This window comes from Nesoenas mayeri, assembly GCF_963082525.1.
Source record: "Nesoenas mayeri genome assembly, chromosome: 3".
Lineage (NCBI taxonomy): Eukaryota > Metazoa > Chordata > Aves > Columbiformes > Columbidae > Nesoenas > Nesoenas mayeri.
Genome location: NC_137544.1, coordinates 121654100 through 121679573, shown reverse-complemented (window position 1 = coordinate 121679573; position 25474 = coordinate 121654100). Strand labels below are relative to the sequence as shown.

At 57.4% G+C, this 25474-nt stretch overlaps 1 protein-coding gene across 1 annotated transcript in view; it reads right to left on the bottom strand.

The window, feature by feature from the left end:
* SLC24A3 (solute carrier family 24 member 3) overlaps window positions 1-25474 on the bottom strand; it is a gene marked incomplete at both ends in the record, with an annotated part of 111265 nt that overhangs the window by 24957 nt on the left and 60834 nt on the right. The window contains 3 exons of the mRNA XM_080342950.1: window positions 14467-14570; window positions 16363-16447; window positions 21436-21510. Of these exons, the coding sequence (XP_080199076.1) occupies window positions 14467-14570; window positions 16363-16447; window positions 21436-21510 (264 nt within the window). The remainder of the gene's footprint in view (window positions 1-14466; window positions 14571-16362; window positions 16448-21435; window positions 21511-25474) is intronic.

Below are 25474 nucleotides of genomic sequence, written 5' to 3'. Positions count from 1 at the left end.
CTGTTCTACCCCATGAACTCTCCTGGGCGCAAGGGCTGTCCCTGTGCAGCATAGCCCGTGGGAGCAAGACCTCTGGGTCTCCATGAGCCAAGCTAGCACCTCTCCTCTTCTTTGCTATGGTACAACCATCTTGAAAGTAGTCCGCGGTATTTTTCCAGGGAATTTTCCTAAATAGCACCCGAATGAGCACACTGAGATCCAGATGCTTAAAGGCAAGTATCTAACAGGGCCCTAGTGCGCAACAGGCACACGCCAAAGCGCTGCGGGAATCACGAGGACTGAAGGAACGCGCTCCTGCCCGGGACCCGCGCAGCCTGCTCACGGTTCACAGGCGCCCTGGTGGGTCTCCCTAACGCAGTGACTATGGGCCAACTCAATCTCCGCTTTGCTGAGGGCCTGAGCCATTTAACTGCATCTTTGAGCCATCCGATCATGAGGAAATACAAGGTGAGGTGGGAAAGCCACGCGCATGAGGCAAGCGTGCGCTGCGGGCACCGGGAGCCGAGCGCTGCGGAAACGGCAGGACTTGCAGCCACGCAGCAATCACGGAGTCTCGTCACAGCTGTCAAGACCTTGAACGCCCGAGCTGTGCCACGTCGTCTTACAGTGACCAAGGGTCCACATAAACCTTAATGCACTGGAAACACTTCAATTACAGCTTAGCAGTCTAAGGCAGAAAGGAAATCAGAGAGGCAATCAGCTTAGGTAAAAGCACGGTCAAACTGGAGCTCTGAATCAGCAGCACGGTAAGCCAGCAGAGAGCTGGTCTTTCGGGAGCCGAGCATGAGGAGGCAACTGCAAAACCACTGGTTGTCAGGTTTCCTCCACTTGAAGGAAGGGCCCGAAATTCAATCCCCAGACAAGGGACCACGAGGGCCTCGGGCTTTTCCTCCTCTCATGGCCCATTCTTTGAGTGACATTCTTGGCATAAGTAATCGGCTACAAAGACTGCCTGGAAGTGCCAGGCTTTGCAAAAACCCTCCTAATCTTGTTTCTCTGTTACCCTCTGGCAGAGAAGGTCCAGATTTTCAGGCATTAAGAGCTAATAATTTGTTAATGTGGAGAGGCAGGAGTGCTTGGGCGGGGGTGTCAAAGGATCCCAGACAATCCCGTGGTGATTTGCCTTAGGACGCTACCGAGATCAACAGCAATGTGCTGGCAGTGGACCCAGCGCCTGGCGCCTCACAGCGGACACATCCAGCGCCACCCCCGCGGGAGCGCTGCGGGGACCGCAGTCCCCGTGGGATCCTCGCTCACGGATGGGAGTCACTGCAGTAACTCCATGGGTGATAACACCCATATTCGTTGAGGTTTAATTTTACTTGCTCTGCATGAATATAAATGGCAGGTATCTTAGCAATAAACATCATTATTGGATCTTAACGACCTTATGCAAATCCAACCAATCATCCCGAAGTCACAGCTGCTCAGTCAAGAATAAAATTAAAACATCTTCCATGAAACAACTGAGACACCTTCTCCACCAGGTACTTGGGAAAGAGGGAAATGACTTTACTGGATGCAGCAGAACCTGCCTACAAGGATTCATCCTTGAACGCCAGACCATTATGCTAAAGAGAGAACTGTGCTTCATTTGCCAAGTTCAAGGTACGAGCAGTTTGTCATCCGTGTCAGTGCTGGGCAGAAATAAGAAGAAAATCTACTTCACCATGCTCAGGTAAAATGTAGAAAGTTCCACTGCCTTTACTCGGTTAAATACAGTCTAAGGTTCATTCACATCTGAAAAGTCACAGCCATTAGGGAGATATGTATGTGAAGAAACAGAAATAAAGGGATTCTTACATTTCCTACAAATGGTGGCACTTAAAAATCACGGAGCTTCTTTGGAATGAGAACAAACCTGTGGGGCCGTTCCTTGAAGCCCTCACATGGTGACAAAGCCTGGAATCGGCTGCAGGGCTGCTGCGTGCAGGCTCCGCTGGGCGGCGGCGGGGCAGACGGCCATGGCAGACCATGGAACAGCCCGCATCCCAGGGACCGCCCCTCCCAGAGCTCCAGCACCCTCACGAGGCAGCAGGTCCAACCAGGGGACTCAAAAAGACCCCTCAAACCTTGTGCTGTTCCAGCACCTGTCAGTCTGTATGGAAACGCAAGAACAGCCCAACTCTTCCAGCCTGCCCTGACAGCAGCCTGGGAGATCCCGGCTCCGACAGCCCAACGCCCGCGGCTGCCCCGGCGAACCGCCACGGCGTCCCTCTCCAGCACAGCTGACGGGACCGTCCCTCAGGGCCCCCCTCTCCAGCACAGCTGACGGGACCGTCCCTCAGGGCCCCCCTGTCCAGCACAGCTGACGGGACCGTCCCTCAGGGCCCCCCTCTCCAGCACAGCTGACGGGACCATCCCTCAGGGCCCCCCTGTCCAGCACAGCTGACGGGACCGTCCCTCAGGGCCCCCCTCTCCAGCACAGCTGACGGGACCGTCCCTCAGGAACCCCTCTCCAGCACAGCTGACGGGACCGTCCCTCAGTGCCCCCCTCTCCAGCACAGCTGACGGGACCGTCCCTCAGTGCCCCCCTGTCCAGCACAGCTGACGGGACCGTCCCTCAGGAACCCCTCTCCAGCACAGCTGACGGGACCGTCCCTCAGGGCCCCCCTGTCCAGCACAGCTGACGGGACCATCCCTCAGGGCTCCTCCGTGTCCCTTGACAGGGCTCAGGCTCTGCCTTTTAACTTTGCCCGTCGCTATTTTTAGAACTCCTTGCTCAGCTCAGGTAATTACAAGGATTCTGCCACCTGCCTGTTCATCCTCGCAGGTCGAGATACCCATGAAGCATCATATGTTAATGTGAGTGACACTGCCTTATTTGTATTCATCTCTACGTTAACCCAGGCTGCAGATCCGTCTATGACTTTCAGCACGAAGCTGCTGCAGACCCCTGCACGTCTCCTGCAGACGTGTCCCCACGCTGCACCGAAGCAGAGCGCTGGCCTGGCACCGAAGCAATGCGGTCCTGGTGCTGCGCTCGGCCCTGCGTGCTCAGCCCTGGTGCTGTGCCCGGCCCTGGTGCTGTGCTTGGCCCTGGTGCTGTGCCCGGCCCTGGTGCTGCGCCCGGCCCTGCGCGCCCAGCCCTGGTGCTGTGCTTGGCCCTGGTGCTGTGCTTGGCCCTGGTGCTGTGCCCGGCCCTGGTGCTGTGCCCGGCCCTGCGCGCTCGGCTCAGGTGAGGGACTCAAGCGCTCTCCCCTCCTTGCTCGGGAGATAAAACAATCTCCTTTTCTCAGCAGCAGCATTGAAGAATAAATGCATGTGGGGTGCAGAGGGGTGAGACCCTTCAGAAACGGGGTCCACCCCCAGAGGCACGCTTACCGAGCCGCTGCACTGCATCCATTTCTCACTTACATCCGCCTCGTTCACACGCAACTCTGTTTTGACAGATTTTCTCTGTTCGGCTGGGTTTTGCCCTCGTGTTAATGAGCTCACCAGCATGCACCTGTCCTGCTCGCTGCTGCACACCATTGCTCGGCGTCCCCAGCGGCGCCTGCAGGCCTCATTTTCATCGGCACCATTCCCACAGCACCTGGGGCTGTGCCTGAGTGAGAGGCGGGGGACAGACACCCCGCAGCCGGGCTTTGGCACGGCTGACAGGGCGGCAAGGTCCTGGCGGCACCTGGACCACTCTGCCACTCAGACACAGCACTGGCCGGGCGGCTCACAGGCTGCCCGTCGGTCCCCAGCCCCCACCAGCGGATGGATCTCCCGGCATCTCAACTGCATCCGTCACATGCCGCCATCCACACCCTTCCACACCACTGGCCTTTTGGGAACACTCTTCCAATGCATTTCACGCCTTCTCTCAGGTAATTTTGTCCTAACTGTCCCAACGTCCCTCTCTGCTCAGCACCACGTCCCCGGACCCCGCTGGCAATCCCGCCGGCCCCGAGGGCGCCGCGCTGGCGGGAGGCGAACGGAGCGCGATGTGAGACTCAGTGGCCGTCACTTCGTGTTCGAACCGTCCTGACCAAACAAAAGCGGGAAACAGCATCTGTGTGTCTAATATTCTGCACACGCTTTCTCTCGCTGTTACGTGTATCAGTCCTATAGCAATTGTAATGAAGTTACAAGGCAAGCAGGAATTTCTCAAGATAATTACTGCCATCTTCCAGCAGTGTTTACAAAGAGAGGAGCTGCCTGACCATCAGGACTTGCAAGTTAATTTTCACAAAACTTCCCTTGTTTTAGGCATTACTGCACCCTACCTGCAATGAGAAAACCAGTCAGTCAGAAGCTAATAATCATCAGCTGCAAATCAAAACCAGCAGAGATCACAGGGTAGACTTTCCCCCTTGCTGCTCCCCCAGGGACCATCTGACACACTCAGACCTGAACCCATGAGTCAATCACGCTTATTCCCGCTTTACGGTCCCGGGAAGAGCAGAAACATTGGTGAGAGCGAGGTCCAAACACCTCCGGCTGTTTGGCGAGGAGCTGGGGTCGGGGAGCAGCCGGCATGAAGAACGGCAGCAAAGGGAAGGTCTGCAGGCCGAGGGAGCGGCTGCCTGCTCATGCTCCAGCTCCCGCTCCTGCGCCCGCTCCCGCTCTGGCTCCTGCTCCGGCTCCAGCTCCCGCTCCCGCTCCTGCGCACACTCCCGCTCTGGCTCCTGCTCCGGCTCCAGCTCCCGCTCCTGCGCCCGATTCCGCTCTGGCTCCCGCTCCCGCTCCTGCGCCCACTCCCACTCCGGCTCCTGCTTCCACTCCTGCCCCCACTCCCACTCCTGCGCCCACTCCCGTTCTGGCTCCTGCTCCCACTCCTGCACCCACTCCCACTCCTGCGCCCACTCCCGTTCTGGCTCCTGCTCCCACTCCTGCACCCACTCCCATTCCTGTGCCCACTCCCGCTCCGGCTCCTGCTCCCGCTCCGGCTCCTGCTCCCACTCCCACTCCTGCGCCCACTCCCACTCCGGCTCCTGCTGCGGCTCCTGCGCCTGCTCTCACCCCCACTGCTGCTCCCACTCCCACTGGGACAGCCCGGGCACAGGGGAAGGGCAGGCGGGCCTGGCCGCCAACCCCTGGCCAAATGCACCAGGGAGGAGTCCCAGACCCCATGTCCCCTCCGAGCACACCGAGCCACTCTGCGACAGCTGAAACGTCAGAGGACCGGGCACAGAAGGGCCGTGCTGCCTGCGCAGTGTCCCCCGAGCACACCGAGCCACTCTGCAACAGCTGAAACGTCAGAGGACCGGGCGCAGAAGGGCCGTGCTGCCCGCGCAGCGTCCCCCGAGCACACTGAGCCACTCTGCGACAGCTGAAACGTCAGAGGATCGGGCACAGAAGGGCCGTGCTGCCCGCGCAGCGTCCCCGCAGGCCGCGGGCAGCCGGCAGCAGCCAAAGGCTCCGTGCTGGGACCGATGGCACAGGGGGATGTCCTAGACCAAACGCTAAGGAGACGCTCCCTTCTGCACCCCATGGGGACGTCTCCATGCTGCCGACATGCTGGGGTCACAGCTGCCCCCGCGTCCCAGCACACCACAAGCACCCAGATCAGTTCCCCGACCACAACCCGTGCCCAGTACCTCTTGGCACAGACACCAGAGTCCCACAGGTGGCACTGGGCTTGCTCAGGTTTGACAAATACTAAACACCGCTCCCAGCCAAGGTGAAACATAAAATATGAACATAGGCCAGACCAGAAAAACCCAGGCCTTAAAATACATGTCTCTCTAAGCCAGGAATTGCCGAGCAGCTCTGATCTAACAGACCCACCGGGAGGAATGCCTCCTTCCAATTACCAGCCCCCTAATTTTACCACTGCTTAGCCATTCTCTCAGACTTCAACCATCACTCCGGCTCCCGGTTCGTACATTGTGGACCAACTCAATGTATTCTCATTATTTCCCTGAGAATATTTGCTTTTTTAAGCAGCTCTGGATATTTTCATGACTGCGGCAGCAATCTGTCTCTGTGACGTTCTCAGAATGGAAACGGTGGACACCCTCCAAACCTCAGGACAAAGCCAAAAATACTTCCCTGCTCAACTGGTACTGATAGTTGTCGGTGAGTGGTTCGGATCAGTGTGTCCCCTTGGCCCGGGTTCCCGCAGAGCCAGGGCAGCAGGGCTGCAGGTACCTGCACCTGCAGGCGCCTCCCGGAGCACGGGCGAGCGTGGGAGCCACAGCGGAACGGCGGGACCGGAGGGGTGCACATGTCCCAGCCTCCTCCGACTGGCCAGCCCTTGCCAGAGATTAAAACAGATCTGGTGATTTCCCTTGCTTTTACACTAAAAATGGTTTACAAAAAACACTCCTACCAGTAGTAAGTCCACAGTATTGATCAGCGTGTGAATTCTGACAGAGGAAACTTGACCTCGAAGGGTGATGGTGTTTTGTGGTGATTAGAAGCTGGACTTGTTTTGATGTTGATAGGAACCCGCTCTCAACTCTTCTGATGGCCGGACAGAAGCGAAGCAAGCAGCTCTGCTTCAAGCCAAGCACTTAGGAGCCGCTTCGCTAACCGGCCGCCCAGTGCAGGAATACTGACTGCATGCACGCTGCTGGGCTGTCTGGGAAACAAAGTTAGTTTGGCAATGACAAATGCTTGCAGAGCTCGTCAGACCTCTCCAGGAGACCAAAAGGGTTACAGCGTAACAGGGGGCTCCAGCAGAGCTTGTTCACAAGCACAGGTTGGTGCTACGTAGCAGCATCATGGAGACAAGGCACGACACTCACAGAGAACAGGACACAGTCACCTTTGGTGTTTTCTGGTTAACAAACAGACGGTGCGGTTAACACAAACCACATTTACTTGCACAAGGGTTACATATTTGCTATAAATTCACAAGTCTCTGATTTCCAACATAACAGCACTTGTATCAGAGGGGAAGCTGAAGAGGAACTGAATCCGCTTTACCTCAGTCTCCCTGTCTCCTGCCAGCACCGAGCAGCCCAGCAGAGCGCCCAGGGCGAGGAGCCTCTGCCGCCGTCCCAGCGGCGCTGACGGAGCGCGGCAGGCAGAGCGCGCAGGCAGAGCGCCGCAGGCAGAGCCCGCAGGTAGAGCGCGGCAGGCAGAGCGCGCAGGCAGAGCCCGCAGGCAGAGCGCCGTGGGCAGAGCGCCGCAGGCAGAGCGCCGCAGGCAGAGCCCGCAGGTAGAGCGCGGCGGGCAGAGCGCCGCGGGCAGAGCGCCGCGGGCAGAGCGCCCAGGCAGAGCGCCGCAGGCAGAGCGCACCAGGCAGAGCGCGGCAGGCAGAGCGTGGCAGGCAGAGCGCCGCAGGCAGGGCGCAGCACTGCCCTCTGTCCTGGGTGCTGCACCGGCCCAGCGCCCAGCAGCGGCTTCTTCTTGAAACACTCCTGCACAATTCTACCTGTTTTCCAATGGTCACACACCAATGAGGAAAAAAATAACGGTCCAGCTCTGCCCTCCCAAATCTCTCCACAATCCAGGAGAGGGGAAAAATAAGCTCATGAATGCAATCTTAAAGCCAAGGGTCAGTAACTACTCCAGTCTGAATTACTCGTTGTCAGTGAAATTAAAGCTTAAAAGATTAAGATGCATGCAAGCTAACTGTACACAGAACTAGGTTAAAAATAGATTACAAAAGTCCCAGTCTCTTCAATAAACAATGTTCTACCTGGTTCTTAAATCTCTGTTCGGTTTCCTCGTCTCAGCGCTTTGCTATCTGTAACAGCTATTTCCTGGGTGTATTTTCACATGCGGTAACACCTGGCACACACCGCGGCGGCTCTGAGAGGCACCGCCAGCCTGCTCGAGGCGGCACTGAGACCTGGACAGCAGAGAGCCGCCTGCGCTTCATTGTCTCCTCGGTAAAACCATGGAATAGCGGGTCGGAGGGACCACAAGGATCCCTGGTCCAGCCTTTCCTGGCCAAATGCAGCGTCTTGACAAGCTGGCCTAGCACCCTGTCCAACTAAACCCTAAAAGGGTCCAGTGTTGGGGATTCCACCTCTTCCTTGGGAAGATGATTCCAACAGATCGCTCTCGTCATCACGAATCTCCTCTCGTTCCCGGGGGACACCCCTGGAGCAGGAGGAGGCAGGTCAGACAGGACAGTCCTTTTCTACTCCAGCGTACTGAGCAATGACACTTGGCCACCAACTGGATCCCATAACAGAAGAAACAACTGGAAGAGCCTCTTACAAACTAAGAATGTCTCTGGCACGAGCCAGCGTTCATGTTCCCCTGCTCCTCCCAGCCTGTCTTGTTCTGGGGAAGGGGGAAACACAGAAAACAGAACTCAGAAACACAGCAGTTCAGTGGTAATTAACAAATCAAGCCATGCAGATTAAAAATTGCTGTTTAGTGCTGGAGTGACTTGCAGCTCACGGTTATACTGTTTTCACTAAGCTCTTCTCCTTCACCCACGAAAGGCTGTGGGTGAGGACGGGCTGCGTGCAGCAGAGAGCAGCCGGCTGCGGGAAAGGGAACAACCCGCACGGGGGAATTTCAGAAACGGAACCGACGCTGCCAGCGCTGGCTTGAGCCAGAGCTGTTGGGCGAGCACCGGCTGCTGCCGAGAGCCGCACACCCTCGGCGCCGAGGGGACGGGAGGGCAGCGGAGGAGAGTGTGTGAGGCACAAACGGGAGAGCGAGAGCAGACGGGACAGAGAGACGGAGGCTGGGGGGACCCTGCCTGAGGTCCGTCTCCCCATACACAGCGTGTTTGCAGTCACGGAAAAGCCTGACACATCGCACTGCAGACAGCAGGCTCCTCGGCTGCACCTCCTCCTGCCGCCCAGCAGGCAGCCCCCCAAATGCTGAGGGACTTGTGTCTGAAGGGCTGAATCCACTGCCGTTCCATCTCTTGCAGCGCCCTCTTACCTTCCTGTACACTCTCTTTGGCAGCAGAGAGCAAAACAGGCACAGCAGCTTTTACACAACCTGGAACCACCGTGCTCCGGCAGTTTGTAGGAAGCCCGCTAACTCTTAGGGGTCTGCTGGGCAGACGTGTCTCCGACTTAACCCGCATTTCAAACTTTTCCCAATTTTCAGCACTGCTTAAAAAAAACAATGGAGACGAGTGGTTTATAATACCTAACACTAACAGAAACGTCTTCTGGTTGTTCAAAGCAATTTTGCTTGCTTGCATTTGTTGATCCTTCCCTAGAGTCTGCAGCACACACCTTCAGCTCTGCGCTGGTGCATGACGGCCACACGGTTCGTGTCCCCAGTCTGCTGGCGTGATCAAACCAACCCACTTTCCAGCCCCACTTTCTCCTTTCTGGCCGGGCCACAAAGAAAAGGAGTATAACAATACACTAAAGCTGATTTTCACTTACATCAATCGTTTTCTAGCATGAGAGCAGCTCTTCGGGAGCATTACAGCACTGCCACAGCTATGTGAGCCCCCGAGGCGGCAGGCGGCACGGAGCTGTGCGGCTCCAGGACGCCCGTCCGCAAGCAGCGCAGCCTGCAGGACCCGTGCGGCCGCAACGGCCTGCGGGACCGCGCTCCAGCCACCGAGCCGACCGACCCTCAACAGTAAATGCACAAATAAAGAAACTGAGCGGAAGCTTTTCGCATCACTGCCTCGCTTGAGGGCTCCCAAGCGCCCTCAGCCTGGCTGCTGAGCATTAAGCGCTTTTCCCTCGCACAGAACCAGCTTGCGGCAGCATCCCGGCAGCCAGGGTAGGAGACGGGCAGGCTGAACGGAACGAACCTGGAGTGCCTGCGTGCTCAGAAGGGACAGTGGCATGCTAGGAGAAGCAAGCACAAGTGTCAGGAGATGAGTTAGCTCCGTCACTCGCTTCGTTCAGGTCAAGAACGGTCCAAGGGATGAAGCCCGGGCTCACAGGACAGAGGGGCTGGTGTGTCCCTTGCAGAGCAGAACGTGCGCTGGCGCTCAGGAGAGGACAAGCGGTTCCCATGGCTCACAGGACAGAGGGGCCGGTGTGTCCCCTTGCAGAGCAGAATGTGCGCTGACGCTCAGGAGAGGACAAGCGGTCCCCATGGCTCACAGGACAGAGGGGCTGGTGTGTCCCTTGCAGAGTAGAACGTGCGCTGGCACTCAGGAGAGGACAAGCGGTCCCCATGGCTCACAGGACAGAGGGGCTGGTGTGTCCCTTGCAGAGCAGAACGTGCGCTGGCGCTCAGGAGAGGACAAGCGGTCCCCATGGCTCACAGGACAGAGGGGCTGGTGTGTCCCTTGCAGAGCAGAACGTGCGCTGGCGCTCAGGAGAGGACAAGCGGTCCCCATGGCTCACAGGACAGAGGGGCCGGTGTGTCCCCGTGCAGAGCAGAACGTGCGCTGACGCTCAGGAGAGGACAAGCGGTCCCCATGGCTCACAGGACAGAGGGGCTGGTGTGTCCCTTGCAGAGCAGAACGTGCGCTGGCGCTCAGGAGAGGACAAGCGGTCCCCATGGCTCACAGGACAGAGGGGCTGGTGTGTCCCTTGCAGAGCAGAACGTGCGCTGGCGCTCAGGAGAGGACAAGCGGTCCCCATGGCTCACAGGACAGAGGGGCTGGTGTGTCCCTTGCAGAGCAGAACGTGCGCTGGCGCTCAGGAGAGGACAAGCGGTCCCCATGGCTCACAGGACAGAGGGGCTGGTGTGTCCCTTGCAGAGCAGAACGTGCGCTGGCGCTCAGGAGAGGACAAGCGGTCCCCATGGCTCACAGGACAGAGGGGCTGGTGTGTCCCTTGCAGAGCAGAACGTGCGCTGGCGCTCAGGAGAGGACAAGCGGTCCCCATGGCTCACAGGACAGAGGGGCTGGTGTGTCTCTTGCAGAGCAGAACGTGCGCTGGCGCTCAGGAGAGGACACGGGGCTCTCGGGGTGCAGCACTGGATGCTCCAGGAGAGCTGGGCTGCAGGGACAAGCCCAGCAAGGGAGCCCCTGAGCAGCGGGAGCAGCATCTGGAGCTGGAGGGAGCTCCCTCTGAACGCAGAACATGCCACGGGATGCTGCGCGTGCAGGGGAAAGAATGGGCCCACGCCAGCTCTAATTGGCCCTTAAAGTGACAAGTTATTCTCATGTGTTTAATCTCCCTGTGCCTTGTTTCGCCATCTCTAAAACATCCTTTCATCTCACAGAGGTCTGGGGAAAATTAATTAATTGATCATCAGCTGCCCAGATACAACAGTGATGAGATCGACAGAAGTTCAAGAGGAAATTAATAATTCTGCCTCTGGAACGGGGCTGGAATAGAACCTGGTAAATAAGGCGGAAGGGCACACAATGAACAATGAAGAGAAAACAAAGTAATGAATAGCTGCTCATTAAGTGAGCAGAGTCCATTCTGTGCACTGAGGGAGGCAGCGACCCCCTGGAGAAACCAGCGTGGGATCACGTAATTAAAGACTGTATAATAACGCATACACGCCAGGAGGACAAATTAAGGTTGCACGAGGAAGCTTAACACTGCTATTTTCTAACCTTCCAGAGTTTGACTTTCAACCTCAACAATGCTCTGCTAATGCAGTTTGTAGGTGTGCAGCGGCAGACAGAGGCGCAGGCATCGCACCTTCCTCCTGGTTCCAGCAGTGGGATGTCTACTCGGATTTATTCTGAGAAGCGTACCATTAAAGGTTTAGAAAAATCACCAATAGAGCTGGTCTTCAAATAAACGCACGCCAAACTTTTTGGGGCTGCGGGTTTGTTTCTTTTCTTAAACAAGATGCATGTAGCCAAACCCAGTATTTTCTTAAGCCAAAGAATAATAAATTCAACACAGGACATACGTTCTACAGCCTAATTTAAAAATAAAGCACATCCTGGACAGAGATGGCCAGTGTTTCTCACCTTTCACTAGTCAAAAACAAACAAGTGTCTTTCTCCTGACAGCGACCAGCTCTGCAAACTGCAGAGTGCACAGCACCACAGCGGTGTCACGGGAAGGCGCGGGTGACAACACCACCACCCCCGCATCCCCCTGCGAACTCAGTGCCAAGGTCATCTCGAGGCTGCCCCCCTGCCGGCGGCACCCCACATGTGGAGCCGAGGGCAAACAGCACCAGTGGCACCGCGGCCACCCCACAGCAGGCGTCAGTGACGGCTCTGCCCGACGCCGAGGGCACACGGTGCCATCGCATCCGAACTGCCGCAGGCACGGGCGTAATTCCCTGCTCCTCTCCTCCCTCCTGACAAACCCAAACGCCTTCGGCCTCAAAACAAGATGCCTCCCAGTAAACAGGTCTTTGCCCTGCGCAGCCTCGAGGGAGCCCAGACAGCGACGTGAGGCTGCAAACCCCTGCCCATGGACCCTCTGGTGTCACCCGAACCCCAGAGCCCCGGCTGGCGGCGCAGGGCTGAGCTCAGGGCTGAGCTCAGGAGAGAGATAAGCCCGCGTGGAGCTGGAGCGCGGCTCAGACCCAGGGCCGGCTCCAGGCTCGGCTGGGCCTCCAAGGCAACCCAGAACTGAGACACAGGGCCCCGACGGAACTGAAATCCAACCGCCAACCCAACTGAGCACCCACCTCAGTGCATCTGTGGAGACACCACTGACAATAAAACCAAACTGCGGGCAATACTGACACACACAAAAGATTAACCACACCAGTAAAGGTGAATGACTTCTTGGTGAAGGCCTGGAAGTAGGAAAAAATGAAAGGCACAAACCGAAACAGTTTTATCTAGAATACTTGGATTATTTAAACTGAGGTTTCCTACTTGCTTGTTTAAATCATGATTCCACACAGCAACGTCAACCTTTCGGTTCTCACCCCTCTGTGGGTTACGCTGCAGCAAACAGACGTGATTGACGAGACCACACACAAACCACCAGCAGAGTCAGGGAAAGAGGCAGCCGGGACAACTCAGTCCAAACCGCAGCTCTTGGCCTGGCCCAGACCCGCAGACCGCGCTCGGAGGGCGCGGGGCAGGCAGCCCCTCCGCTGAGCCCCGCACGTGCGCACCGGGCGCCGAAGGCACCTCCGGGAGCCATGCTGTACCCCCCAGAACAAACACCTCCCTCCTGCAAAGTCCGAGAGGAGACTGACGCTGTCCGCCAACCCCGCACTCTAGCAACCCCTTTCCACTGGAAGCTGCCACCCGTAGCTACTTTTCAGTAGGTTTGAGGCATGCAACCATGGAGAGTAAAAATCAGGAGAATTAGCTTCTCTGCCATTGTGCAAAACAGCTAACTGTCTTCATTTGCTTGAAAAAAGCAACCTGGGCAAAAAGTCCCACTGAAGACAGGAGAAGAGCTCCAGGGAACACAGCTTCGTGCCCTGGAAAAGCTTTGGTCGTTAAAAACGGGTCTGAAGCAGCAGAGCTTTCCCAGGACGGGTTACAGAGGACGCCCAGCGCGCTGAGCACGGGCAGCTCCCCGCCGCGCTGCCCTGGGAACCAGGGGAGCCGAGGTGCCCGAGGCAGCGCCGGGGGCTCCTCCCGAGCCTCCCGCAGCGCAACGCTCACCTCCACCACGACAAGTTCACTGCTAACGCAAACACAATTGGATCGCAACACTTCCCGAGAACCCAATCTCTCTGCATGCTTCCTCATAATGACCAAGCCACCGCGGCCCTTCCCTTCAGTCCTCCTTCCAGAGCTCGTTATCCTGTTGCCCTGCACTGATAACGTTATCTTGCTTCTCTTCTTCCCAAATGAGCCTGCACAGTGACGTTTCAAGGAACATTCTGTGAGGCTGTAAAAATACTGGGTATGTTGGCAAGCGCTAAGGTGAATGCAGATTCAGATATTTAATTATACAGTCAATCATGCCTGCAATTCAGACAGCAGCTCAGATCTCAAAACTTAATTACTTTAATTTCAGATGAATCGCTTGTGTTGTCACAGGTAGTTTGACATGCTGCAAACAGTCAGAGATTACACCGGGGGTAAGAGCCCCTTACTGCTACTGAGGAAACATATGGAGCATCCTGGAAAGTATAGAAAACCTGACTGGACACGGTCCTAAGCAACCTGATCTGACCCTGAAATCAGCCCTGCTTTGAACTGGGGGGGCAGGGGGGCGAGGGCTCCAGATCAGACACCTCCAGAGGTCCCTTTTGTGATCCTGGATACAATCGGTGAGGTAAACTACACACAGAGCCTGTATCTTTCTTACACAAGCCCGTGAGTCACGCCAGTTGCCAGGGACGCTGTGCCGGCCCAGCACCGCACCTGAAGGCGTCTCGCACGAAGGCGGCAGCTCTGGCGACGCTGTGCAGGCGCCGCCGTTCCCGTAGCGCCGTTCCCGCAGCGCCATCCTGCCCGGCGCAGCGGCGCTTCTGCCGGGCACAGCCGCCGCCCCGGCTCCCGGGCTGAAACAACCGCGCACCAACGCCACGGTGCATTTCCCAGTAGCTACCGAGACGAGGTGTTAAATAACCAACTTTCAGTCCTTTGACCACCCACAGATCTTTGGCAGCTTAAAAAGCCTGAGCTGACGTTTGCTGTTCTGCTTTCCACTGCAAAATGCAAGAGGGATGGCATAGGGCTCTACTGAAGAGAACAAAGCCGGAGAAATTCGTGGCGAGGTTGTGAACCCAGCAGCTGATTTAACAGTACGGTCAAGGCACAGGATGGAGCAAGAACTGTTAGGAACCATTAAACGCACTTACCTGTCCTGCGAAAAGCCCACACACGCCAATAATACAGAGGATGTTAAATACAGCTGAGCCTACGATGGTTCCAACGCCCACGTCTCCTTTTGTGATAAAAACACCTGAAAAACAAGTTCAAGGCAAGCTGTGTAAATTGCAAAGAGCACAATTTTTCCACAAAAAATTGCAGACCTCATAGCCCATAATTAATCTAAAGAACGTACCCATTCTGCCACTTTTTCTCATATTTAATAGGGCAAGGTGCAGCACTTGCTTTCTGAGGGCACCCGGACAGACTGTCTCATGAAAACCGAATACCTCAGACGTGTCAGTCACCCACCTCCCGATTCTGTGCCCCAGCGCTATGGCAATCCACATACCAGAGACAGCAGCTCCACCGGAGCAGCTGGTGGCACACGGACCTGCAGGAAACCACGTCCCACGGGCTGTCCCCCACCATGTCCCATCCCTACCTGCTCCCGTGGGTGGCGGCAGCCGGAGCTGCGCCGGAGCTGTGCCAGAGCTGCCCGTGCCCAGCGAGCCGCCGCCGGACGGTGCCTCTCGGGGCAGTCCCGGGGACACGGCACAAACTCTTCTGCCATGCTTGGTTAAAATTTGCCCATGAGGTTAATGGTGAGGGAGGCGAACTGACACACACACGCATCGTGCTACTGCACAAAATTCGGTCCTTACGAACTCGGCCTAAAAATAACGCTCCGTCTCCTGCTGGCTGCCGGTTTGTTTAAATGCACCGCTTGCTTTGAAGGCTCCAGCAGTATTTCTCCAGCTAGCGCAGTTTAGATCTCTGTTCCCACTCTGTCCCTCTCTCAGAGCCGTGTCACACAGAAGCCGTGTCACACAGAAGCCGTGTCACACAGAAGCCGTGTCACACAGAAGCCGTCACCCGCCAAGTGACTCTCGCTGTCTGGTGGATTACGCAGAGCGAGATAATGATCTGACCGACAGGGCTCCTCTAAGCCGCCTGAAGGAATCCGGCTTTATTTCCACCCTGCTACTTCACTGTCCTTAACAGAACAGAACCCCAACTCGGTCCAGCATCAGTTTCTACATTTTGAGGCTTTGCTTGTGTAATGAGACCTCTCTGCAGAGTACGCAGCTCTGCCTGAAATAACTTGTGCTCTGCATCTGATTGCTGTAACTGAAATAGAGGTATCTTCTAGAGAGAATACCTAAGCTGAGAATAATTCTGCTTGGTGATGGGAAGCCCACCTCAGCCTCCCAACCGCTGCTCTGATGATCACTACCAACAGAGTGGAAGAGTAAGACTGCAGGAACGTTTTCGCCTGCAGCCGCACTGCATGTTCATCCCTGTGCACCGGCTGACCGCAGCCCCTCTGCGCTCAGGGCTGCTGACGGACCGCACGAGGTTCCCGGGACCACCGAACCCCGATCACACTGCCCGTAAGTGGAGAACTGCCCAGGCAGTGTGATGCTCTGACCAGCCAGTCGCTGTGAGAAAGCATTCCAAATCCTCTTCTCCTCCCAGTCTGGCTGTCCCCAAAGGAATCGGTGTTACCAGACCAGCCAGAGCGGAGGTGACGGACCCCAGGAGTCTGCCCGGGCACCAGCCGTCCTGGGGACAGCGAGGCGGGCGGGGCAGGCGGGGGCTCTGCAGGCGCAGAGCTCGGCCAGCCAGGCCAAGGGACAGGGGAGCTGCACGGCCCGCTGGCCCTGGAGCGACGGGTCAGACCAAACCGCCTCCACGGCAGCCCTGCTGGGGGACAACAGCGCTTCTTCAGAGCTGCTTCACCCCGGGAGGATACCCCGCAATCAGCCCTACGTGTGCCCACAGGGCACTGTAACGAGTGCTACGGGCACTGAGCAACCCGATCTACACTCTGAAGAACGGCCAGGGACGCGTGGAGGCTCGGAGAGGCAGCAGCAGTTAGTTACCGATGACAGATGTAAACAGCTCCGGCGCAGAGCTTCCCGCTGCCATGAACGTTGCCCCAGCCACGTCTTCGCTAAGGTGCAAGCGCTGCAGAAAAACACAACGGAGACATTGGTTACAACACTGAGGGGCTGAAGGAATTCAACTAGGAACATTAAACTGTTCACCAAGAGTGGGAAACTGCCGGTACGTATAAAGTTTCACGTTAATGAATTTTAAGTACAGGGGAAAAAGTCACCATGGGCCCTGGTTACTCAATCAGCACGTCTGTGTGCAGAGGGCAGTCTGTGGCCGCCATACCCTCCACAGAGGAGAAGAGGAGCAGTCCCCCGGACAGCAGCACGGCAGCTTCACCAGCGCCGGCTCCTCCACGACCCAGCAACGCACACGCATCCCACCCGCCTCGGCCTGGACACGCAGGGGTGAGCTCAGCCTTGGTTTGCCCCCAGACACCTTCCCTGGTACCCGTCTGGCTTTGGACATCTAACCTCTCCTCACCCCCTCGCACCGGGATCTCTGTTGGAGATACTTACCTCCTGCAGCCTGCAGTGCCCGGGGACCGCCCCGCACGGCTTCGGCGTCCCCGAGGAACACTGCACGGGAATGCTCCCCCCGCCCCAGGAACACTGCACGGGAATGCTCCCCCTGCCCCAAAGAACACTGCACCGGAATGCTCCCCCCGCCCCGAGGAACACTGCACGGGAATGCTCCCCCTGCCCCAGAAACACTGCACGGGAATGCTCACACTGCACGAGAATGCTCACACTGCCCCAGGAACACTGCACGGGAATGCTCACACTGCCCCAGGAACACTGCACGGGAATGCTCCCCCTGCCCCAGAAACACTGCACGGGAATGCTCACACTGCACGGGAATGCTCACACTGCCCCAGGAACACTGCACGGGAATGCTCACACTGCACGGGAATGCTCCCCCCGCCCCAGGAACACCACACGGGAATGCTCACACTGCATGGGAATGCTCACACTGCACGGGAATACTCCCCTCGCCCCAGGGAACACTGCATGGGAATGCTCACACTGCACGGGAATGCTCACACTGCCCCAAAGAACACTGCACGGGAATGCTCCCGCTCCAGGAACACTGCACGGGAATGCTCACACTGCCCCAAAGAACACTGCACGGGAATGCTCCCGCCCCAGGAACACTGCACGGGAATGCTCACACTGCACGGGAATGCTCACACTGCCCCAGGAACACTGCACGGGAATGCTCACACTGCCCCAGGAACACTGCACGGGAATGCTCACACTGCACGGGAATGCTCCCCCCGCCCCAGGAACACTGCACGGGAATGCTTCCCCCGCCTCAGGAACACTGCACGGGAATGCTCACACTGCACGGGAATGCTCCCCCCGCCCCAGGAACACTGCACGGGAATGCTCACACTGCACGGGAATGCTCACACTGCACGGGAATGCTCCCCCCACCCCAAGGAACACTGCACGGGAATGCTCACACTGCACGGGAATGCTCACACTGCACAGGAATGCTCCCCCCGCCCCAGGAACACTGCACGGGAATGCTCACACTGCACGGGAATGCTCACACTGCACGGGAATGCTCCCCCCGCCCCAGGAACACCGCACGGGAATGCTCACACTGCACAGGAATGCTCACACTGCACAGGAATGCTCCCCCCGCCCCAGGAAGACTGCACGGGAATGCTCACACTGCACGGGAATGCTCACACTGCACGGGAATGCTCCCCCCGCCCCGCCGGGACTGCGGGTCCCACAGAGGACACTCTAGGCCCACACGGGGCGGTAACTCTTGTCCACTGACCATACACCTACAGCAAAAAATTCCATACATATGTTACAGGGTTAAGGAAAAAGGAGAAGATGTGCCCTGACCAGGAATGCCTTTTAGCAGGAGACCACGGCATCACCGCACTGCTGCGAAATCTTGTGGAACCTGATTAAACACAGCCTTAGAGAAAATGTTTTTAAATAGGATTAAAGCCACTGTAGAATAAGTTCATAGGACCAGAATTAGATCCCCACAGGCCAGTTCCCTCTGCAGGGTTGTCTATGGAAATACAGAGGCAGTCATCCCACAGCAGCTGCTCTGCAACTTGACGGTGTCCTTTAAAGAAAAGTCCACCAGCCAAGGAGACCAGCTGTGCTGCACCTTCTTGGGGATGCTCTAATTTAAAGCTATAGGCGATTCTCTCGAGGACAGTTCCTAGAGAATTTCTTGCAATGCATATGATGATTAAGCTAATATAATAGAGCAGAAAATGCAGCACACTACGCAGAAGGCAAAAATGGTATTTGCAGACACACATTTGCAACTGACGTGTGATGTTAGTTGCACCACATAAAGACTCTGCACCACCAGTGACTGAGGGAAGCTGGGAAAATGCGAGTGCAAGCGGCTTTAGAAAGCAAATGAAAATCTGGGCTCTATTGTAAGCACATCTGAACTAAACAGAATGCGAATGTCTGCCATAGCTGGTGTTCTGGAACAAAGTCTCATCTCAGCACACGCATGTGGGAGCACAAACGCTTTGTCGGTTCAACTCAACAACCGCTTTCCAAACTTGATGAAGCTAAGCCAGAAAAAGGGCGTTTACTTTAGAATTAGTGCATCTAAACCGTGAGCGACCGCAGGATAACTACCGGTTGGTCCTCAGGACCAGAACCGCGTGCGCTGCCCCGCGTGCAGCCGCGCGCCCCTGCGCGGGCTCTCCCGAGTCACGGACAGGGGAGCACACCAACATCCCCGCCCCGCCGGGCGATGGAGCAGGACTCGTGGCGCCTCCCCCTCCCCAGGTCACCCACCCGTGTCACAGGGTCCGTACGCAGGGAGAGCAGTGGCCGGCGTGAGCCACGGAGGCGCCATCTGCGGTCAGCGGCAGCGACAAACCTTCCCCTTCTAGAGACACCAGGCAGAGGGACACGACCCAGAGCCGCACAGGCCTTGGCCAAGCCACCTGAGCCTTTTCCAACACGTTCCTGAGCACCAACATCACGGACAAACCATGAAAAGCTGGATGTTTTGAAGACGAGCCGTTCTGGACCGATAAAATCAAAAGTAGCTGGCACAGGAAAAAGGCAAGCGTATTTCTTTTGCTATCATGTAATCAGAGAACAGCTTAATGATGCATAAAATACATAAATAAAAGGACTTGAATGCCCCCAAAAGTCACCTATTGGACAAGAAAAACCTTTTTTGGGAGAGAATGAAGTAGGAACAATAGGAACAGCAAAATTCTGACCCACTCAGATAATCCATTTGGATAATCTGTAATGACACAGTATCTTACTTCTGGACACCAGCTACTTAGTACAGGTCTGCTAGATCTAGTGTTTCATCACTAACTTTTCTCTTGTTATTATAATGTCACCTTATTCTATTGGTGGTGTTGGGTAACACAGTAGTTTAGGACCGTTAATGCACATGGAAAGTTGTTACGTACCGCCGAGAACGCAGCAAATACCCAAAAAGTAAAGACCTGGCCAAGTGACCGCAGCGTTCCAGGCCCCGGGGGCGGTGCTGCCGTGTGACAGGCACAGGGACGGCACGTCTGCGCGAACCCAAACCGGCCGAGAACTTGTCAGAAGAGCAAAGGCGCCACAACCCTGACACCTGCAGCTCTGTGGCCAGCCAGGCAGGGGGGCTGCGGAGACCCCTCCAGGGACCGCGGGCGGAAGGAGGGGCCTGCCGGCTCTCCTCGGGAAAGGAGAAACCGCTGCGCTGCGCACGGGGCTTCCTGTCGGCATCTGCCACTACACTCCAGGACTCGCACAGGAAGCAGAGGTGTGGAGCAGCCACGTGTCCCGGAGCAGTGCCGTGTGTCCCGGAGCAGCCATGTGTCCCGGAGCAGTGCCGTGTGTCCTGGAGCAGCACTGTGTTCCGGAGCAGCCGTGTGTCCCGGAGCAGCCATGTGTCCTGGAGCAGCACTGTGTTCCGGAGCAGCGCCGTGTCCCGGAGCAGCGCCGTGTCCCAGAGCAGCGCCGTGTCCCGGAGCAGCCATGTGTCCCGGAGCAGCCATGTGTCCTGGAGCAGCACTGTGTTCCGGAGCAGCGCCATGTGTCCCAGAGCAGCGCCGTGTCCCAGAGCAGCGCCGTGTCCCGGAGCAGCCATGTGTCCTGGAGCAGCACCATGTGTCTCGGAGCAGCCATGTGTCCTGGAGCAGCATCATGTGTTTCGGAGCAGCCATGTGTCCCGGAGCAGCCGTGTGTCCCGGAGCAGCCACGTGTCCCGGAGCAGCCACGTGTCCCGGAGCAGCCATGTGTCCCGGAGCAGCCACGTGTCCCAGAGCCGCCACGTGTCCCAGAGCAGCCACGTGCGTCCCAGAGCAGCATCATGTGTCCCGGAGCAGCGCCGTGTGTCCCGGAGCAGCACCATGTGTCCCGGAGCAGCGCCGTGTGTCCTGGAGCAGCGCCGTGTCCCGGAGCCGTGCCATGCGTCCCGGCGCCGCGCCGTGTCCCGGAGCAGCGCCGTGTCCCGGAGCAGCGCCATGTGTCCCGGAGCAGTGCCATGTCCCGGAGCAGCGCCATGTGTCCCAGAGCAGCCACGTGTCCCCCCGGAGCAGCGCCATGTGTCCCGGAGCAGCACCGTGTCCCAGAGCAGCCATGTGTCCCAGAGCAGTGCCATGTGTCCCGGAGCAGTGCCATGTGTCCCGGAGCAGTGCCGTGTCCCAGAGCAGCCATGTGTCCCGGAGCAGTGCCATGTGTCCCGGAGCAGTGCCATGTGTCCCAGAGCAGCAATGCGAACCGCTACTCCACACAACGTGTTTGTCACCATGACGCGAATCGCCTTTACTGTCAAGAAGTGCTGTGGCGCACTCCAAGAGCCGTTATTGGCGAGGCCGCTGGTGGCTTTACGGCAGTGCCGGCCAGGTGTGCCCGCCCGCAGCCGCCCGGCCCAGCCCCGGCCAGCGCGACGCGAGGCCGAGCCAGCGCACACGCGGCGCTGAGCGACACGACACGAAGCACGAGGAACGCTCCAGGACTACAGCAAACACACTATCGGCACATGCTGAGGCTCGCGAGAACTCACGCTAGAGCAGCACACAAGTTCAAGTAACATCTTTCAGTACTTACCTCGCAAATCTTTTCCAGGGAAGGGACAAAGAAATCATCGCAGACAATCGCCAGGGCGTAAAACATGTACACAGCCTGCAAAAGAAAAGAAAAGACTTGAGTCTGGAGGTTGTCAAGCAGAAACAAACTGCAGCATCCCAGCTCAGACTGTTTTGGCATATACTGCTGAGAAAAATACGCTCTTGCAGGAAGAATTCATGGCACTCTCTGGGATTTAACAGAAAGATCATGAAGTATTTATCCAAAAGTTCTTCCAGCCTGTTAGAAGCTCCCAACATTGCATCATCATTATAACAGCTACTTTTTTCTTTAATTCTCTGGCTGTTGCTGAGCCTTCCGTTTGTTCCTCCTGTTGCGCAGCACAAGGCTTTTTTAGGATGGTATTCTGTGAACAGTCAAACTCCAGGAGTAACTTTTGAAATGCGAGTGTGTGACAAAGGGGAAAGGAGCTTGTTTCCCCTAGCTGAAGCGCCCTACCATATCATCCTGGACACCAGGGATAACTCCTGCTGAACTCGCACAGGAACAGCTTCCACATGACTGAAACCCAGGAGGGGTACGAGAGCTGAAAGGACACCTGGCAAATCAGCTCTTCAGTGTCATGTAAGCAGCATTTAATCAGTATTTCTGCATTACCAAACAGAAGCCGCTTCTGCGTGATCAAACAGAGCACAGCAGGGCTCGGTCGTGGCCCGCCGGGCAGCCGGCACGGCGCGGCTCCCACCCTCCCGAGCTCCCGGTCTCCCGGGGCGCGCCCCGGTCCGTGCCCTGTCCGCGCCACGCAGCGCACGGGAGCGGGGAAGCGGGAGACGCGTGCCAGCGGCTGACGGAGCGGCCGGGCTGCGCGCTTCCGGCCCACGTAGTGCCGGCACACATGGCCGAGGCCGCCCCGGCCGCCCCTGCGGCACCGGCACAGGGAGCTGGAGGAACACAGCAGCGCCGCGCAGGGCAGCCCTGCCCACAGCGCAGGGGAGCGGGAGGAACGGGAGACAGCTGCACCCGCAGGAGCTGCAGGACAGCCGGCGCTCAGCCCGCGCAGCACGGCTCGGTGACAGCACGCCCGCAGCAACCAGAGAACAACCTGTCTGCGGGTCCCACCAAAACCCGCCACGGACACCGTCCACGTTACCACCTTGGATGCCGTTCCCAGCAGAGTGCAGTACCGCCAAAGGTCTATTTATTGCCATGTACCTGTGAAAGCACATGCGCGCCAGAGAGATCCGAAAATTCTGGGCATGTAAGAGAGGCAGCGCTCAGGGCACCAGCCTGGAACACGGTGCACGAGCCAGCTGTGTCTGCGCTTTTGTTGGTGCTTTGGTTGGCTGGTGGTTTTTCTAGTTTGTGGATTTTACTCCTTCTTTAAGACAGGGTTTCTCACCCGCAGTGCTACCTGGAAGCTTTTGTTTGTGCCTTTTATCCTTTCCTTGTTTCTAGACAGGGTTTCTGACCCGCAGCGCTCCCTGCGCGGTGCCCGGGAGCCAACAGCCAAGCTCGGGCCCGGCAGAGCGAGCGGCGCAGACACCGTGCCTCGCCGAGGAGGAGCGGGAAAGAGCCAGAGCGCTACTGGCCACATCCCACTGGAATACGATGGGGAGAGGGTGCCTGGATTTTTTGATCTGCTAATCATATTAATCTGCAGTGGGTCATGCCATCGTTTTCCCTTCCAAAATGGACAGTAATGCCTTTCAGGAGCACTAATGTGCACCTCAGCATCCCCTCCGCCGGACATAACCCACAATGGCAGAGCGCAGGGCACCCTGGCAGCCTGGGCTCCCGCAATCCGCTGCGGGCAGCCGAGCAATCCCCAGGGGACAAGGCAGCGGGGACGGGGACCACAAACCGAGAAAACACACACAAGAGCCAACCCGGGTCACACAGCATCTGCCTCCACACGTGACACATGCTCGGCCTTCGCCTCCTCCCTGCTCCCCGCACCTTTCCACAGCACGCAAAACTGTTGTGTGGCACGCGGTGCTCACCAGAAATGCCGTCAGTCTGGACGGATAGCAGGTACAGCATGCACACCAGCTGAGGTTTGGGAAATCCTCTGAGAGCTTTTAAATGAGCACTCAAATGATGTGAGGGGTGGGCTCACACTGCAAACAAGGACGACAAGGCACATCCGTGTCCCTGTCACCACTGGCAGGTACAAAAGCCACATATCATTGTGTTCTGATCTTTAGAGGGCACAACCACAGTCCAAAACAGTGACAAGGGCATCTTCTTTTGTCCACCCAGGCTTGTGCATGTGCAGGATTGGGTACAAAAGGTAAGAACGGGACCAAAATGAGTAAGGAACAGAAAAGCAAACATGAAGAAACTCACCCTTCCTCTGGTCCTGTGGAGGGAGGGGGAAGGTCACGCTGCTGCGTCTGCCGGGAGCGCCGGGCGCTGGGCTCAGCACGGCTGTTGGGGGGGGCTGCAGCAGCCCTGAACGCCCGGCTGACAGCGCGGCCCACGCTGAGCCCAGGCTGGGCCCTGGCTGAGCCCCGGCTGAGCCCCGGCTGAGCCCAGGCTGAGCCCAGGCTGAGCCCCGGCTGAGCCCCGGCTGAGCCCAGGCTGAGCCCAGGCTGAGCCCACGCTGAGCCCAGGCTGAGCCCAGGCTGGGCCCTGGCTGAGCCTAGGCTGAGCCCAGGCTGAGCCCACGCGGCTGAGCACTTATTTTTGGTGACCTCACTTGCCACAGTTCTGGATTTGGCTGGGAGTCTTGCCCAATTTTATTTAACTGGCTTGAGTGCAATACAGTATAAAGTGTCAAAATCTGCAGATTATCTCGCTAGAAAACAGCTCGGTTCACAAATTAGGGCACTGGCAATCACCCTTGGTAAGGGAACACAAGGACAGAAACTGTTACTTCCTTGAAAGTTTTTCAGGTTTTTTTTGGAGGGGATTGTTTGTTTGTTTGTTAAACAAGCAAAACAAAATAGGGGTTTGAGTTTGGGCCAGCAGAAACACAAGCAAAACATGTAATTGTATGTCAAGTCAGACTCATAAGATGGAGCCCAGACTCCAGTCCAGGCTGCCCGATGTGGACAGAAGGCAGACGGCAGCAGCAGGGCAAGCACGTCCACCTGCGTGTCAAACGGGAGCGCACGCAGCACGGCTCTAACGTCCTGCAGCCCCTGAGGCACTATCAGCTTCCATCCAGCTGAACCTGAGAACCCAACAGAGTCCCGTCGCTTCCCCTGCCGGGAACCCAGCACCGTCCCGCTGCACCCAGAGCACCCGCCGGGACCAGCGCAGCGGCCGGGACGGGGCTGTGCCGGGAACCCAGCACCATCCCGCTGCACCCAGAGCACCCGCCGGGACCAGCGCAGTGGCTGTGCCGGGGCTGTGCCGGGGCTGTGCTGGGAACCCAGCACCATCCCGCTGCACCCAGAGCACCCGCCGGGACCAGCGCAGCGGCTGTGCCGGGGCTGTGCCGGGGCTGTGCCGGGAACCCAGCACCATCCCGCTGCACCCAGAGCACCCGCCGGGACCAGCGCAGCGGCCGGGATGGGGCTGTGCCGGGACCAGCGCAGTGGCCGGGACGGGGCTGTGCCGGGGCTGTGCCGGGACCAGCGCAGTGGCTGGGACGGGGCTGTGCCGGGACCAGCGCAGTGGCTCGGACGGGGCTGTGCCGGGACCAGCGCAGCGGCCGGGACGGGGCTGTGCGCACATCTCAGCACCATTTAGTTGCATTCGGCTCAGTGAAGACATGGAAGTCTTTGAACAGGCAACCTATTTAAAAGACACTCTTCCTCCCCAGACAGACATTAAAAATTTATGAAAATATAATAGCCTTGCATAAAATGATTACAAATACCAGATTAAGCAGTACATTAGGATTGATTTTAAAATGATGTTTCTAACAAACAAGCATCAGAGAACTAATTGTAATCTCTGTATCAAAGGAGATTAAATATCTTACTCCAAATACATGTTCTGTTGCACAGGACATACATAATAATTCATCCTGTTTGTCCAGTGGTCCTTCTGAGTTTCCCGTGCCAGTCCTCACACTCGGATTAAACTCGCCTTGCTGAGGTACAGCCGGGCA